The sequence below is a fragment of the Schistocerca gregaria genome, chromosome 1, assembly GCF_023897955.1.
Source record: "Schistocerca gregaria isolate iqSchGreg1 chromosome 1, iqSchGreg1.2, whole genome shotgun sequence".
Lineage (NCBI taxonomy): Eukaryota > Metazoa > Arthropoda > Insecta > Orthoptera > Acrididae > Schistocerca > Schistocerca gregaria.
This window is the reverse complement of record NC_064920.1, coordinates 837508163-837523681: the sequence shown is the minus strand read 5'-3', so window position 1 is coordinate 837523681 and position 15519 is coordinate 837508163. Positions and strand designations below refer to the sequence as shown.

The window sequence follows — 15519 nt, the reverse complement described above, 5'->3', positions numbered from 1 at the left end:
ACACTCCAAACAAATACTTTCAGAAACGACTTCCTGATACATAAATCTATATTCGATGTTAACAAATTTCTCTTCTTCAGAAACGCTTTCCTTGCCATTGCCAGTCTACATTTTATGTCCTCTCTGCTTCGACCATCATCAGTTATTTTACTTCCTAAATAGCAAAACTCCTTTACTACTTTAAGTGTCTCATTTCCTAATCTAATTCCCTCAGCATCATAACATAAATAGCTGATGTTTATTTTTTGTTCTGATGTTTATTTTTTGTTCACTGATATGACTTTCCTAAATAACTGAACCTGACACCATATACTCTATCTTGAGAGAAAATGGTTATATCACTAAAAAACAAGCCTAAAAAGAATATTTCTTAACACACAGCAGAACTGTTAATGTTTAACACTGTACCCTACCTCCACATTTTATGAATACAGGAGATGCAGTGTTCACCACACACGTTAATGAAACATTAATACATTTAGTGACTTTTTGCATGTCTGTTGAACGGTTTCTTCCAGCCCACTGTATCAAAATCTTCCTCCCGACTATTCACATGACAATTGGGAGTGTGTCACTCCAAGCTATGGTTTCAGTCATCAACCCAAAATTGTAAATATAAGGCAATAAAACAGCTGCAGAACTATTAGCATAAAAGATGACAATAATTGGCATCTCTACACACTTAAACATATGTTGGTGACAGCACACCACTACCAAGTGTATAGTGAGGTATTGTGAATTATAAAAGTAAACATTATTTTTAGCCTTATTGCCACTGAGTGCACTGTAAACAGCACAATCATTGAAACTTCCTGGCAGATTAAAACTGTATGCCGGACCGAGACTCGAACTCGGGGCCTTTGCCTTTCGCGTTTAGGTGCTCTACCATTAGAGCTACCCAAGCATGACTCACGCCCCGTCCTCACAGCTTTACTTTCGCCAGTACCCCGTCTCCTACCTTCCAAACTTTACAGAAGCTCTCCTGCGAACCTTGCAGAACTAGCACTCCTGAAAGAAAGGATATTTCAGAGACATGGCTTAGCAACAGCCTGAGGGATGTATCTAGAATGAAATTTCAGCTTACGATTTGAAGGTTTTCCTACCAGTGTGACAAGAGAGGCAAAAGACACGATGAATATTGCAGAGTAGTTTTGTGTATGTATGGAGAAACTATGCACACAGAGAACATAGGAGTTGCATGTGACTGTCCTTTGTTGTTTCTTTGTGTTCATCATTGTTAGTGTTTGTAACAGTGTGTGAGTAATAAATGGCTTACATGAAAATCGGACCCCTTTTTCTACAGATTTCTGAGGCCCCACCATAAACAACAGTAAGAGGAACAATGCTGATTGGGCCATCTAATCTTCAATATTTAGCATGAAATTTTCAGAGGGCCATTTTATCCACATCAATGTAACAATATATGAGTGTATGGATTTTGGTTATATAACAAGGATGCACATTTCAATGATGATTAGCAGTAGTAGAATTATGTAGGTAGAAATTTTAAGCATTGTGACAAAAGGAGAAATATATTCAAGTAATTGAAAAAACATGTTCGGATGTGGAATACTGAGTTATAATTCATAATGGCTGGTTTATCTATGCATCAATTTTGAGCCATTATAAATAACAGATTTGTTTGGTATTTTGGAATGTTGTGAAAAGTAAGGAGCAGATAAAATATCTATAATAGTAATGTTAAGCAAAATCAAAAAAGTAAATAAAAATATAGCCTCTGCACAGATTAAAATCATGTAAGTTAATTTTTAAAAAAGTTCAAATGACAGAAAAAAATGCAAAAGCCCCTGAGAATTTTCTGGCTTTACTTTTCAATTAGTAGCTGGAGAATCTGCAGCTAAGAAGTCAATTGTTGAAGCGGCATTATCAAAAACAGAATTGGCAGCTATCCTCAATCTATTGTGTGTAGATAACGGGATGAAAAATGAAATGAATAACTATATTTGTTCTTATTTCTCCTAAAGAGATAAGCTTGACTTGAAAATTAATGATGACATAGAACATGAAGAGGATGATGATGCAATCCAAAAGGATAGCAATAAAAGGTTGCGTTTACTGGAAAAGATGATGGGGTAAAAAAAACAACACAATTTTCATCACATGCATAGGATCAACACAAATTTTCTCTGTTGTTTCACGATTTTGATGGTGCTCTTACGTCATTTAGTGGCAGTTATGGATACTCAGTTAAAAAGTGGATCTCTGCCTTCAAGGAAACAGCATTTGTAATTAACTGGACCAACTGAAATGATTACTTTCATTAAAAAATGCTTGCATTGGTTAAGCTTTTTACACAGTGTGAGAAGGGTCTTAACATCATGAGCTGCACTGAAGAAAGCTTTGGAAGAAGAATTTGATGTGAAGACAAATGCTGCAGAGACCCACAAACTGCTGTCTTGATGAAAAAAGAACCAGGAAGTGTCTATTCAAGAACATTGTCTCAGAACGAAAGAGAGTGCCAGCTGTGCTGATACTGTCAATGACTTTTAGTTCCACTATGTGCCTGATGGGATACAAGATGATTCAGGAACAAAATTTCTACTTTAACAGTGAAGATATGAAAGAGTTTCAGGAAAGAAATGAGGTATCATGAAAGAGCTGTGAAGTCACTGCTAAAAAGGCAATAAGTCACAACAAAATTTGGAAATTCTAGTAACATGTTGAAACTGCTATTCTTCTTCTTCTTCTTCTTCTTCTTCTTCTTCGCCAATTCCTTTATGCTTTCAAGTGTCAGGATAATCTCACTCTATCCACTTATTCCATTCCCTTCTATTCACACACAATATCTTCATTTCCTCGCCATTTTCCCGGCTTCTCCACCTTGTTTTCCCATACAGTGTGGGGTCTTCTTCATCCAGCTGCTTCCTGCACACACATTTCAAATACTTGTTTAGCTTTTCTTTTCTCTCCCATTCTCTTAACATGACCATGCCACCTCAACTGAGGATGCTCAGCCACCACACTCACGGCTTTCTTCTGCTGTGTCTCTTCTCTAATTCTTTCATTCCTAACTCAATCTCTTTTGTCTTTCCCATCACTTTCTTCATAAACTTTATTTCTGTGGTAGTAATCACATTTAGTAGTTCCTCTTGTAGTGCCAAACTTTTCATACTATGCACTGTAACTGATACCATAATTGCATTATAAATTTGCATTTTAGTTTTCATATTTATCTCTTTCTTCCATAATACTGTGTTGATCATTTGATTAGATGCTGTCCTATGGAAGTGATATAGTACCACTAACTGATATACATGAAAGATTTCAGCAGGGCATAGTGGAATGGTATGAAGAAGAAGAGAAGAGAAAAGGAATGACAGTGAGTCCAGATAAAACCGAAGTAATGTGCATTTCAAAACAGATCTAACAGAAAGAACATCTCCATATACTACGTAATGGAAAGCCTCTTGAAAAGCAGACAACTATGAATATCTTGGTACCATACTAAGTAGTGATGGCATAATAGAACCAAGAAAGCAGTCTCGTCATACTATCAGGTGACAGCTACAAACTCTAGTAACAAACACACTAAAACTGCAGCTTGGGGTCCAAATAGAAAGTGTTGCAATTCTGGTGCCAGTAGCCAATGGTCAAGTGACTGCATGCGTAATGGCAAAGGATGGAGATGCTTTAACTGCAATGAGTTGGACACTAGTGTGAAAGGGGACGCAAAATCAGATAAGTGGCAAAAGCTTTGCAATTCACACATTTATTTACTTACACTTATGTATATACTCTGACTCCTGGAATTCCCTTTGTCTTAAAGTAAAATCACATGCTTTACATAAATTCACTTTGAAAACTTAGGTACCAATACTTGTTTGTAAAATGTTAACTTTCACAGCTGGAATTGTCACAATTAATAAAATATTCTGTGCTATATGCCTTGGTTGAAGGTGTTTCACTTTACAACCTACAATAATTGAAGCAAATTCCTTTGTGAATAATGTCAGAGAAACTTCCAGTGCACTAGCATTTGCTGTAAGTGTAAGGTTCACATACGAATTTTCTCCATCAAAATTGCCATCCCTGAGCTCTCTCCTGTACTGTAGAAAATTAAGCACAGGCTTCACTTTTTTACACTGGGAGCAACCATCTTCATTGTCTTCACTGCTGTTGGTCACACTTTTGGAAGGTGAAAGGGTGCAACAACAAACCCAGATGGGCACGAATCACAATTGGGTACTTGGTCCTTACTTTCACACAAAGGAGAAAGAAACTCACTCTCACTACCGCTTCTCGTAAGACTGCTTTCTATTTTCTCAGGCTATGGTCCTACTGAAACCGGGAAAACAGCCAACAGATGTCAATAATTTCCAACCCACATCACTCTTATGTCATCTATACAAAGTTTTAGACAGAATGATCATCAATCGAATCTTGGACCAAGTCAATCAAACACTGATCAGAGAACAATCTGGGTTCCGCCCTGGGAGGTCGTGTTGTGGACAGATCTTGAACATGACAACACATAGAGGATGGATATGAATGTGGGAAGATCAGCGGTGTCGCCTTTGTGGATTTTACTGCTGCATATGACACCATTACAGGATGAGAGGAAAATGTTAACAAAGATCTATGCCATCACGAAAGAATTCCACCTAACATAGTTTATAAGACGCGTGCTACAAAACAGACGTTTCTTTGCTACTCTACAAAACAAGAGGAGCTGGTGGAGGGCAAAGAGAAATGGTATCCCCCAAGGATGTGTGCTAGCCCCACTGCTGTTTAATATTTACACTAATGACCAGCAAGTTAATTCTGTCACAAGATCTTTCATTTATGCAGATGACACAGCACTTGCCGCGCAAGGTAGAACTTATGAGGAGGTGGAAGAAAAATTCACAGTAAGTCTTGAGGCATTATCTAACTACTACAATAGCAACTATCTGAAGCCAAACCCCTCCAAAACACAAGTGTGTGCAATAAACTTACGGAACGGAGAGGCACTGAGGAGACTCAGAATAACCTGGAGAGGTCAACAGCTAACCCACTGTGACACCTGAAAGTACCTCGAAGTGAAGTTGGACCAGTCCCTCACCTTCAAGAACCACTGTACAGATACAAAAATGAAAGTCAGTGTGAGGCAACAACTGGGGAGTACACCCACAGGTCCTCCGCACATCTGCCCTCACTTTGTGCTTCTCCGCTGCTGAATATGCAGTTTCTGTATGGCAGAACTCCAGCCATGCCAAACAGGTAAATATTGCTCTAAATGAAACAGGATGAATTGTAATCGGCTGCTTGCGGGCAACCCCTGTTGATAAAATCTACCACCTCATGGGCATAGCACCTCCAGACATTCGAAGGAGAACAGCAACTGAAGCGGAAAGAAAGAAGCATGAGACGGATCAGAGACACCCCCTGTTTGGATGCGAAAATCAAACACAAAGACTCAAGTTGAGAAAAAGTTTTCTCCGGACAACGCAACCAATCTAGACATCACCTGCAGACTGTAGGATACAACTCTGGCGTAGCTCATGATCAGAGAAATATTGGGACAACCCCAAGGAAGAACTTTCTACAGGTCATCATCTCCCATACACGACATGGAAGTTACTCAATAGACTGAGGAACTGGAGTATTTCGGTGTAAGGAAAACATGAAGAAATGGGGATAAATCTCAGGGGATGAACTATGTGAGTGTGGTGAACCTCAAGACCATCACCACCTACTCAACTGCAGGAAACTGTCAGAACCTGTGTCCACGGACGATCTGATTATCACCAATGATAAGGCAGTCTGTGCAGCGGAATTCTGAGCAGCACATGGAATATAAATATGTACATATTCTCTGTAATACTTGTAATATATTAAATATGCACATATTCTCTGTAATACTTGTAATATATGATATGCTATGAATGATAAGTCATATTTAATATGTTATGTTCTGGACACGTATAAATAAAAATTGCCTCAAGAGACAGCACATAGTTACACATCTCACATCATCAAGGACAATCTCAACAGTTTAAAATAAACCATGAAACTGATGAAGTGCTGCTCGGAAATAACGTTTCTGCTATGTATGAGACAAATAGGGGAACCAAGGCAGTCCTACAAAACAGTTTTACTACAGCATGTGACACCACATAAAAAAGTGGCAAGCATTTTCAAAGAAGACTTTGAAACATATGTTTCTGATTTTAGCAGTGGTTGTCACATATATTCATTATTAGCACTAGCAATGCAGGTAATCTGTCATTATATGCAGATAGCAATTGAAGAAGTACTGGTAACAAATAAACTGAAGTTTGCTAATATTTATGAGGATGAATCAATAACTAAGTTAGAAAGGAAAATAGAACAGAGTTTCCCAAACTGTGCTCCACAGAGCACTGGTATTTTGCGGTGAGGGAGTATGCGCTTGGCAAAAAACTATTAAGAACATGGCAGTTCTTTTTTAAGACCCTAGACAATACTAATTATTTTATTATAATTTCTGTGTTATTAGTTATGACTTAAAATTGAAGTAATCAGTACATAAAATGAGGTTCTCTCCCCCCCCCCCCCCCCCTCTAACCTTCAGAACATACAAGGTGTTCCACCAGAGCACCAGGGTGTTCTAAGTACTCTGTCAGAGGCAAAGTTTGGGGACCTCGACCCCTGGTACAGGATATTAAATAATTTCACCTTGCAACAGCAACACACTTTCTGTGAGGCATTTTATATTGCTCTACCATCCCTGTACCCTCATTACTGTTCCCAACTACATGAAAGTAGTGGGTTTCAAATTATTTTGCAAAAGTTTTTGAGATTTAAAAACCAAGTTCCCAGTCACAATCCATTACCAGTTATCTAACTGTTAACTGTATACATCTATCTACATTACAGTACAAGATACGATTTTGGAAATCCATGCAGACAGCATCTACTTTCACAGTTAAAAAATTAGCACTTAGGCTTGAATGTAAACTGTAAAGGAACATTATATGTTACGGTAAGAGAACAAATCACCACCACTGTTATCTGTATCCCATGCAGGGAATGAATTTTAACTTACCTTCATTGTTTTTGGGTCAAGTTCCGAAAAATGTGTTGGTTCTCTTTTGACATCTTGCGTTTCTTCACCAACTTCCTGCAATTAAGTACTGTATGTTTTAATTCATTCTTGCATCTGGGATTCTAGCACAGCACTACTGCAGGACTGGATTAATGGTGTGAGCAGGGAGAAACAAAAAAGCTAAAAAGCACTGATTGGGCAAATGAATAAAACTCAAAAAGTGAAGAAAAGAAGTGTCAGCAATAAAAAAAAAAAAAAAGTTTACTTATGCCAGCATCTATCATATGCTGTCAGTTGCCACCTGAGAGACTGAACTCTCAAAACAGCATTTTTCAAAGAAATAGCACTGCCTTACTGAAACAGCATACAACTGCTGCACGATATGTAGTTAGAAAATGCTGTGTAAGAATTCAGTATCTCTTGAAATGATAAACAGATGACAAGTTAAAAGGGAACAGCCAACTGCTCTAATTCTCTAATAATGGCACAACACCATAATTAGGCAGCAGTTAATAAATAAAACTTACGACGAGAACACACACATCTGGAACATTCTGTGAATTCCTTACATCACTCGAAGCTCTTGCACCTGCACAGCTGGAATCCGCCAATTGGTCGGTCATCTTCTGTTACCTACAGCTCCACCTCCAGGAGTATCACACAATGAAAACAGATCCTCCATACAGGAGATGCTTCCCTACTATGCACATGAACTGCAGCAATCTGTAACGCTCTGTTGGCTGTCTATCACACAATAAACTCCTTGGGGTACAGATCTTGTGGTTGAAGATGAGAATGTCACGGCTTCACCAGTGATGGGGAACCAACTATGTCAAATAGTTTGCAGTTTTGTCACAACAGGATGAGACTGTCAGCAGGTCTGAAGCCTGTAGGTCTTTCCCTATTTTGATTATATGTCTACATGTATATCTAGTTTAACTCAGTCAAAATAAATATTTAAATAAATAAATAAATAAAAACTTGCTAGTCCATATTCAGAAACAGCTGATACGTACGTGGACTGTCTGCATGCACATTATGCATTTGTTCAATTGATTACAAATGAAATGATCACTCAATGAAATAACACAACACAATTAATAATGACGTCTAATTTCCTCTCTTGTTATGTACATAGCCTTCAAAGAAGTTAAGAGTATTATTGGTTGACTATCACAATAACATAAACAAATAGGAATTAATTTCACAGCTATAAGTAAAACCATCATGTGACTTTCCACAAAATTGTGATTCCACCACTACAAGATCACACCCTGCAAATGGGCTGAATACAGAACTGTACCCAATTTATGGCTTACTTTGTTCTTAGCATAACGAAACGAGCAGTGTAATACGAAAAGGGAAGATGAGTGCGAAGAATATAGTGAATGCACATTATTTTAATGTGATTATTTTTCTACAAGCTGACAGTCCCTATAAAGTACAAATAAAAAAAAAAATAAAAAAAAAGAACATATGAGTTAAAAGCAGATCATCTGTAAAACAACGACATAAAGGTTTGGACATAATGTTTCCCCAAAATGCTGGCTCCACCTCGATCCGCTGTCACATGACTCATTCCACACTGTGCTGCCTGATAAAGAAAAACAAGATATGGTATACATTATGTTTCCAGAATGGACACAACACTCGAGGCAAGGAACAAGGGGAAGAGAAAGAGAGAAAATATAGGGTTGATTGCTGTGCCTTTTCATCGCCCGTAGCGCCGTTGGCCGCGTCTTGGTCAGCCTTCTGCTTGCGTTCCAGTTGCTTCTTGTAGTTGAGATGCAAGCCATCCCATTCAAGACGGGTTGGCACACAGCTCCAAACATCTGGGAGAAATAGTACCACTGTTTCAACCCGCGCCGCCACCGTTCGACCCTTGTGCGTGGTCTCTCCGCGTCGGTAGTAAATCTCCAGGAACCGATACCTGTGAGGGCCAAAGTAACCCTCTAATTAAAAACAACAAATGCCCGTACAGGCCAACTGATATCACCGTAAATAGTGGGCAATACCAGCAAGATGACACTTGCATGGCATTTCTGACATAGCAAGAAGCAAATAATGTTACTTGCATCCCTCACAGAATTTTTTTCCTGTGACACCTGGAGCTAGAAACTGAATAACTTTACATAGCCAGAAGAAACGATACCGGTACAAAAATTTGGAAGCTTTCTGAAAAAAATAAGTAGTGCCTGGAAAAACAGAAAATAATGTTAAATTTCTGAGCAGCAGCTTACCTCACATTCTGCAGTGTCCGTGCTTTCCCAGAATACATTCAGTTTCAATACGACAAATGGAGGGATTACAATGTATGGCTTATCAGTACAAAACAATTACAGAATACTTACTTGCTGTAATCACTAGCAGGAACAAATTAGGTGCTTTTCAGACACTGAAATGCTAAGTGGACTAAATAAATCAGTATCACTCACCATAAAACCAAATACAATAGATAAGACAAAGAAAGGTCTTGCATGAATTCATTTAAGAGTAAATAATTAAAACTAACACTTGAAAAACAGTGAACATATTCTGTGTGTATGAGAAAGTGATGTCTTAATGTTCTAATATATCAACAGAGAAAACACTGGTTTTCGATAGAAAAGTAAAGGGAGAATTTATATTTAAACTCCTTAGACATTTTATGTTATGCCATATCCTTAACAATACTGCAGATATAATGCTGTGATGTTAAGAGTGATAACACGGTTATACTGTAGTATTAACACATCAATTGGAAACTTTGCTATCATCCTTTTATCATCTCCTGGTAAAGACTAATAGCTCTCATTATATCTAACAATGTCAGTGTTTCATGTTGCAAGTCTAATGTGATATAAGAGATTATCAAGGAGTGTGCTGCTGCAGTTTATTTCTTTAATAAATGTGTTCTATGATTTGCTTTTAAATACAGACTTCATTTTTTTCTAGATTAGTGTACTGGTTTTCCTGAGACTTCCAACTTTTTTTGTTCTGTCATATGCACTCAGATTTTTTCCTTACCTCTTTTGAGACCCATCCACACAAGGACTTTTCACAAACTTCATATGAGTGTGGATCAGTTCATCTTGTTTTCCTCCTCAAGACTTTGACTCATAACTACACTTGCCACATTAGCTGTTCAGTTATCATGTCAGTCAATGTAGGGAGGAACACAAGAACAACAGTCCCAAAATCTGTGCAAAGGTCAGAGAAATGTTTAATTACAGATGCTATTCGGAAATTAAAGATACAATGAATAACAGGAAAATAAGGAGAAAATTGTATTACCACTGAACAGTGCAACTGAAATTGTTTAAGAAAGAAACAAATGTGAAGAGTGTGATTTCGATAAATGTAAATAGTACGAACAGCAACCTCATCCTACTTTGGACCAGCCAAGGTCATTATTGATTCCATACATGAAAAAAAAACCTCTGTAAACAGAACACAGCTAATACAGCACTGTTTCTGTTTACTGTGCTTTGCAACTAATTACTAATTCTCTAAAGCAGCTTGCAGAGCACAAATGTAAGGTGTAGATTCAAATGTTTCTGGCTACATTTGACATTTATCTGATCTTTCTTAACAAAGATTTGTTCTTGATTATTGTTATAAGTACAATGTTAAGACAAATTAAAAATGACCTGTTTTGTATCCCAAAAGCTGCTCCTTCAAGATGGGATTTACTAAACATTACACCGAAAGAATGAATGATAACTGACAATTGTTATTTTCAATGAAACTTCCATAAATAATAAAGTATGCGGAGGAGACATAAGACACTGTAAAGGGACAGAGCCAGGAGACCTGAAAAGAGGTATATTAAAAACAGGAAGAACAGGCAAGGGGAAGAGACAAGGAAAATAAAAACCTGAACACAGGCAGGTTAAAGGTCACATTTGCCAATGTGTAGCCTATATTGTTAATCAACGCCAAAGTCAAGCTGTGTATGACAATGCTGAAGACTATGGACCTTATATTTGATTTTGCTCTTACATTCTCGATATGTTTTTCTGTTTCTCTGTTTGAGAAATACATAAGGTTCAATGTATACATGCTTTTATATGTGTTTACACAAGTTCTCTACTTCGCTTGATGAACATTTACTACAAATAAAAATGGCTGCAAAGAAAACAGTACTAGTATTTTAACCTCAAATAGGACTCTATGGTGTTACAGGCATCTTTAAAATAAGTAATGCCCCTTAGGCCTTCACTTGCTAGTATCAGCCATATTGGCAACAGATACAGTACTATAGTAACAGTCAAATGTGTTAAAATGACATATTATTCCATTATCACATGGAAAACCACTATTTTACATTGTCATACTGATAACAATCTTTGTTTGTGTGCAATAAATTTTGTCAACATTTGTATCTTACAACTGAAACAGAACTGGTTCTGTTCACATCTCATTCTTCATTCTTGAATTCCATGATGTCTTAAAGAACCCTGACTCGTTTGCTTCACGTTATCCTTTAACGCCTTGCATTGTCTACATACACCTATCTATTGTTCTCCTACCTTCTAAACGTCCTTCCCAATCCTCTCTCTCACTGCAAAACTGAATGAATGTACATGCAACACATTCTATTTGTTGACTATAACAATGATTGAAGGATACACCAAAGCAAACATATAACAGTGGTAATGTTACTCTGGTACTGTGCAACAATCCTCTCTTTCACTCAGATGAACTAATGCAATCTGGGCCAAACATTACAATCTCAATACTACTGGGGTCAAGTAACATCCTTAGTTAAGTAGCTTAACTGGATTCCTTAACTATGCTTTGAGCTGTTCTTCAATCTGTTACACATGTCATGCACATATATTAATTTCATTGATCCACTATTATGAAATAAAGCAGAATGACTCAATTTTGCACTGTGACTCTTATGTGAGACTGAGCAGTCTGCCTTGGTCCTAATTACTTGAAAGCTACTGTTTAAGTTAAGTAATAACTATCAACTGTCAAATTCTGAACAATAGCACAAAAATGAAATAATACCATTTAGAATAAGAAGCATCCACTACCTAAGACTGAATCTTTATTACAACCTTTTTATTTCGATTTAATTTTTTTAAATTTCTCTGCATATGGCAACAAGTAACAGCATTATATCCAAACTGAATATGTGAAAGCAAAACATCTATTTCACAAAAGTTTTAATGTACCCTGTAGCAATTCACTTCTTGCTAAAATACAAATATCATGCCTATAAGGAAACTCTGAGTTGATGCCTTACTGGAAAGGAAGTCTGTTCACAAGTGGGATTTACAATGTATCTAAAGGAAGTGGCTTTTTCATAAGGTGGTTACATTCCACAGATTGGTCTCCATCTAAATAAACTTACTGTTGGAAAGACTTACACAACAGCAGAAAGAACATTTAAAAAGAAAGAGGAAATATTATGAAGGCCCGACAATTAGAGAAGAATTTTCTATTGTGAATAAAAACATGCAAAACCAAGATTTAAAGACATGGGAAGAAATGGAAACAAGATCACTACAACCTTTTTAAAGTGAACTTATCGCCAAAGTACTCCACTGTATGGTAGACTACATTACAGTTGATACAAACTTTTACTCTTTCAGTGTTCCATTTTGGTTTGCACTATTTTATGTCCAGTTTAAACATACATTTGTATCTTCTATCTTTCCAAACTTCCTTTAATTAAACCAGTTTTTAACTGAACTGTACATGCATAAAATGACTGACATCATTCCTATGGAATATGTTCTTTCAGACAGATTACCTATCCTATCACCCTCAGTTACACTGAAGTACTTTGACCACTCTTGGTACTTATGAACACCCTAAGTGGTAAACATAAGGAACCCAAACTCTACTGATGGACTGCTAGAGGTTTATCAGAATGGTTTAATAAGTTTTTTACATTAGCCTTGTTACAGAGTAATTAGTCAAGTTTATTACCCAAATTACGTTTGTCACTGTTTCGCATTGGGAACATCTGTACACAGTACAAATATCTCAACAAAGATAAAAAGTCAGTTGTCAGCTGCACAAGAGAGGCTTTATTTACTTCACTTTACTGGGTTTTATAGTTTACACAGTCAACTTCAGAAGTGAAACAGGCTCAAATAATTGGAAAGACAATGTCAAAATAAGAATCTGGCCGCAAGATGCACGTAACGTGGTTTGCATCTTGTGTAGACAGAGATTATATGAGTCTATTTTACTTCTGAAGATGGGAGTTTAAACTGTCTACACCAGTCAAGTGAATTATACAAAGGTTTTCTTATGCAGCTGACGAATGACTTATGATCTTTGTTGAAATGTTCTGCAGCTGCTGAACTACAGCTATAAAAAAATCACAATACATTTAAGCTGGAATGTGAGTCATATTTTCACTGAATCATGGTGGAAAATCCTCTTGCATTTACATTCTCATACATGCACCATGTGGTGCTCAGTACAATATCTGCCTGTGTACAACTAGCACAGCTGCAAACAAAACCCACAATGCTGTATGGGTGCATTTTACTTATAAATACAAAACACATTCTGTATTATGTGCAACTGTACTATCGTCCAAGTATTTGAAGTGCAACCGATTAAAGAAAACACCTGAAAAATAACATCTACGCCCTATTCCTTCCAAATGCAAGTCCAGTGCTTTAAATACTGCACCATTATGTTTTGCAGCCTGTAACAAGACAGTTTTCCAAAACTTATACAAGGCTGTGAGTGCCTCCATACCTACCCTTTATCAGTTTGGCTTTTCCAAGTCCTGTCTGCTGGCTCTTTGCCTTCTTAAGAACTTCCACAACAGCTTGTCTGTGCAGCTTACGACTGGATTATGGCCTATGCATCACCTTTCATACTCAATTATTTTTTGTGTTTCATTTTCTTATATCAAACGTGAGATTACATGAGCACTTTTGTGTCAAGTTTTGCTGTCTGCCATGGTGATTCTTCATCTTTTGAAGAGTACTACCTCTGCTAGTGAGTACCATTACACACTTTTTATAGCAATTCACCCTGACTGTGTTGTTTGCAAAATTATCCCAAAGTCACTACCGTGTACTGACAAAAATCTCATTTCTGAGCTTCTATTCATTTTTTATCCTCTGTTTTAATGACCAGAGATCACAACCATGGAAGCAAGGAGAGGTTATGGGACCAGGTACTGTTTTGCCATTTTTAGGAACATACCTCACATTGTTCCCAAAAAGCATCTGAATATATCCATTTATAAATTTTTGAGATAGAACTGATGGCCAACGAAGTATTTAGTAATGACATAATACAAGTTCCTTCCTCGTGGACGAGACAGGGATAAGTTGTGGGAACTTTCAACGAAAAGGCGTGCCACTATGTCCCCTCGATGGGAGGAATCCAGTTACTTTTTTAGGGCTAGGGGAGACAAGGATGAAAGAAGAGGAGAGGTACAGCATGATGTCAAAGATAGTACACTTTTAAGCACTGTGCCAGTTTCAGTCAGATATAATGAGGACATTATGACAACTATAGACTGATTAAAAAATAAGATAGTGCAATTATGAACTTGGAGATGATATGAAAGAAACACTATGGAGGAATGAGAATCACTGTTAATGATGTACACGTGTTTTCAGTAAGTTCTGCTGATGATTAGTCATTCTAGAATGAGATGAATGTGATCTTGAGTTCATGATATGATGTTTAATCAGGAATATGACAAACATGGACTACAGATGAGTCTAACATAATCTGAATATGTGGTGGTGAATAGTGACACTAGATTTGAAATGTGCATCAAAGATGGAGCAGTTATCAGACAGTACAAAAAACGAATACCTAGGTGCATATATTGACAAACTTGCACTGGATAATAAGGAAGTAAAATTAAGAATACAATAAAGCAGAAATTGTAAGAGAGTTCATGAATTCTTTTTGGAGAGACAGGAACATTTCTAACAACAATAAGCCGAGAGTGGATAAGCTGATAGTTGGATCTGTCCTATACTATGGATCAGAACGATGAATTTTAAATGCTGACCTCTAAAGAAGACTGACAGCTCTGGAAATAGAATATTTACAAAGGAGCACGGGAATATCAAGGATCAATATAAAACTGATGATGAAGTAAGAGGTAGAATAAGGGAAAATGAAACAGATATAAATAGGATTGAAAGAAAATCGCTTTAAATGGTGGTGACATTTGCGGAGAATTTCAGATTATCAGTGGCCAAAGAAAATGTTTGAACCAAAACTACCTGGCAGACGTAAATGCAGCAGCAGACCATGACATTCTTGGAAAGAACACTTCAACGAAGTAATCAGTTAAGTGGTAATTCCCATATAATATGGTGGAAGTTGACAAAAGTTTTCTGAGGGTGAACAAACATATTGGGTTCTGCAAGTTGCTATGCCTTTGATATTATAGAATTTACCAGTGTGCTGTTGGAGCAGGTAATAGTGTGTGTGTGCAAGGGCCAGGTTAGCAGGAATGATTGAAGGGGAGGAAAACTTTGGGTAGGGATAATGGTCTGGGAATG

The 15519-nt window shown here is 37.2% G+C and overlaps 1 protein-coding gene across 2 annotated transcripts in view; it reads right to left on the bottom strand.

The window, feature by feature from the left end:
* The window catches only part of LOC126272211 (cell division cycle and apoptosis regulator protein 1-like), a 269061-nt gene that overhangs the window by 79907 nt on the left and 173635 nt on the right, over positions 1–15519 (bottom strand). For both annotated transcript variants that reach the window (XM_049974912.1, XM_049974901.1), the window contains exons 11-12: positions 8735–8957; positions 7028–7102 (exon numbers count right to left, since the gene is read on the bottom strand). In XM_049974912.1, coding sequence (XP_049830869.1) covers positions 7028–7102; positions 8735–8957 — 298 coding nt within the window. The remainder of the gene's footprint in view (positions 1–7027; positions 7103–8734; positions 8958–15519) is intronic.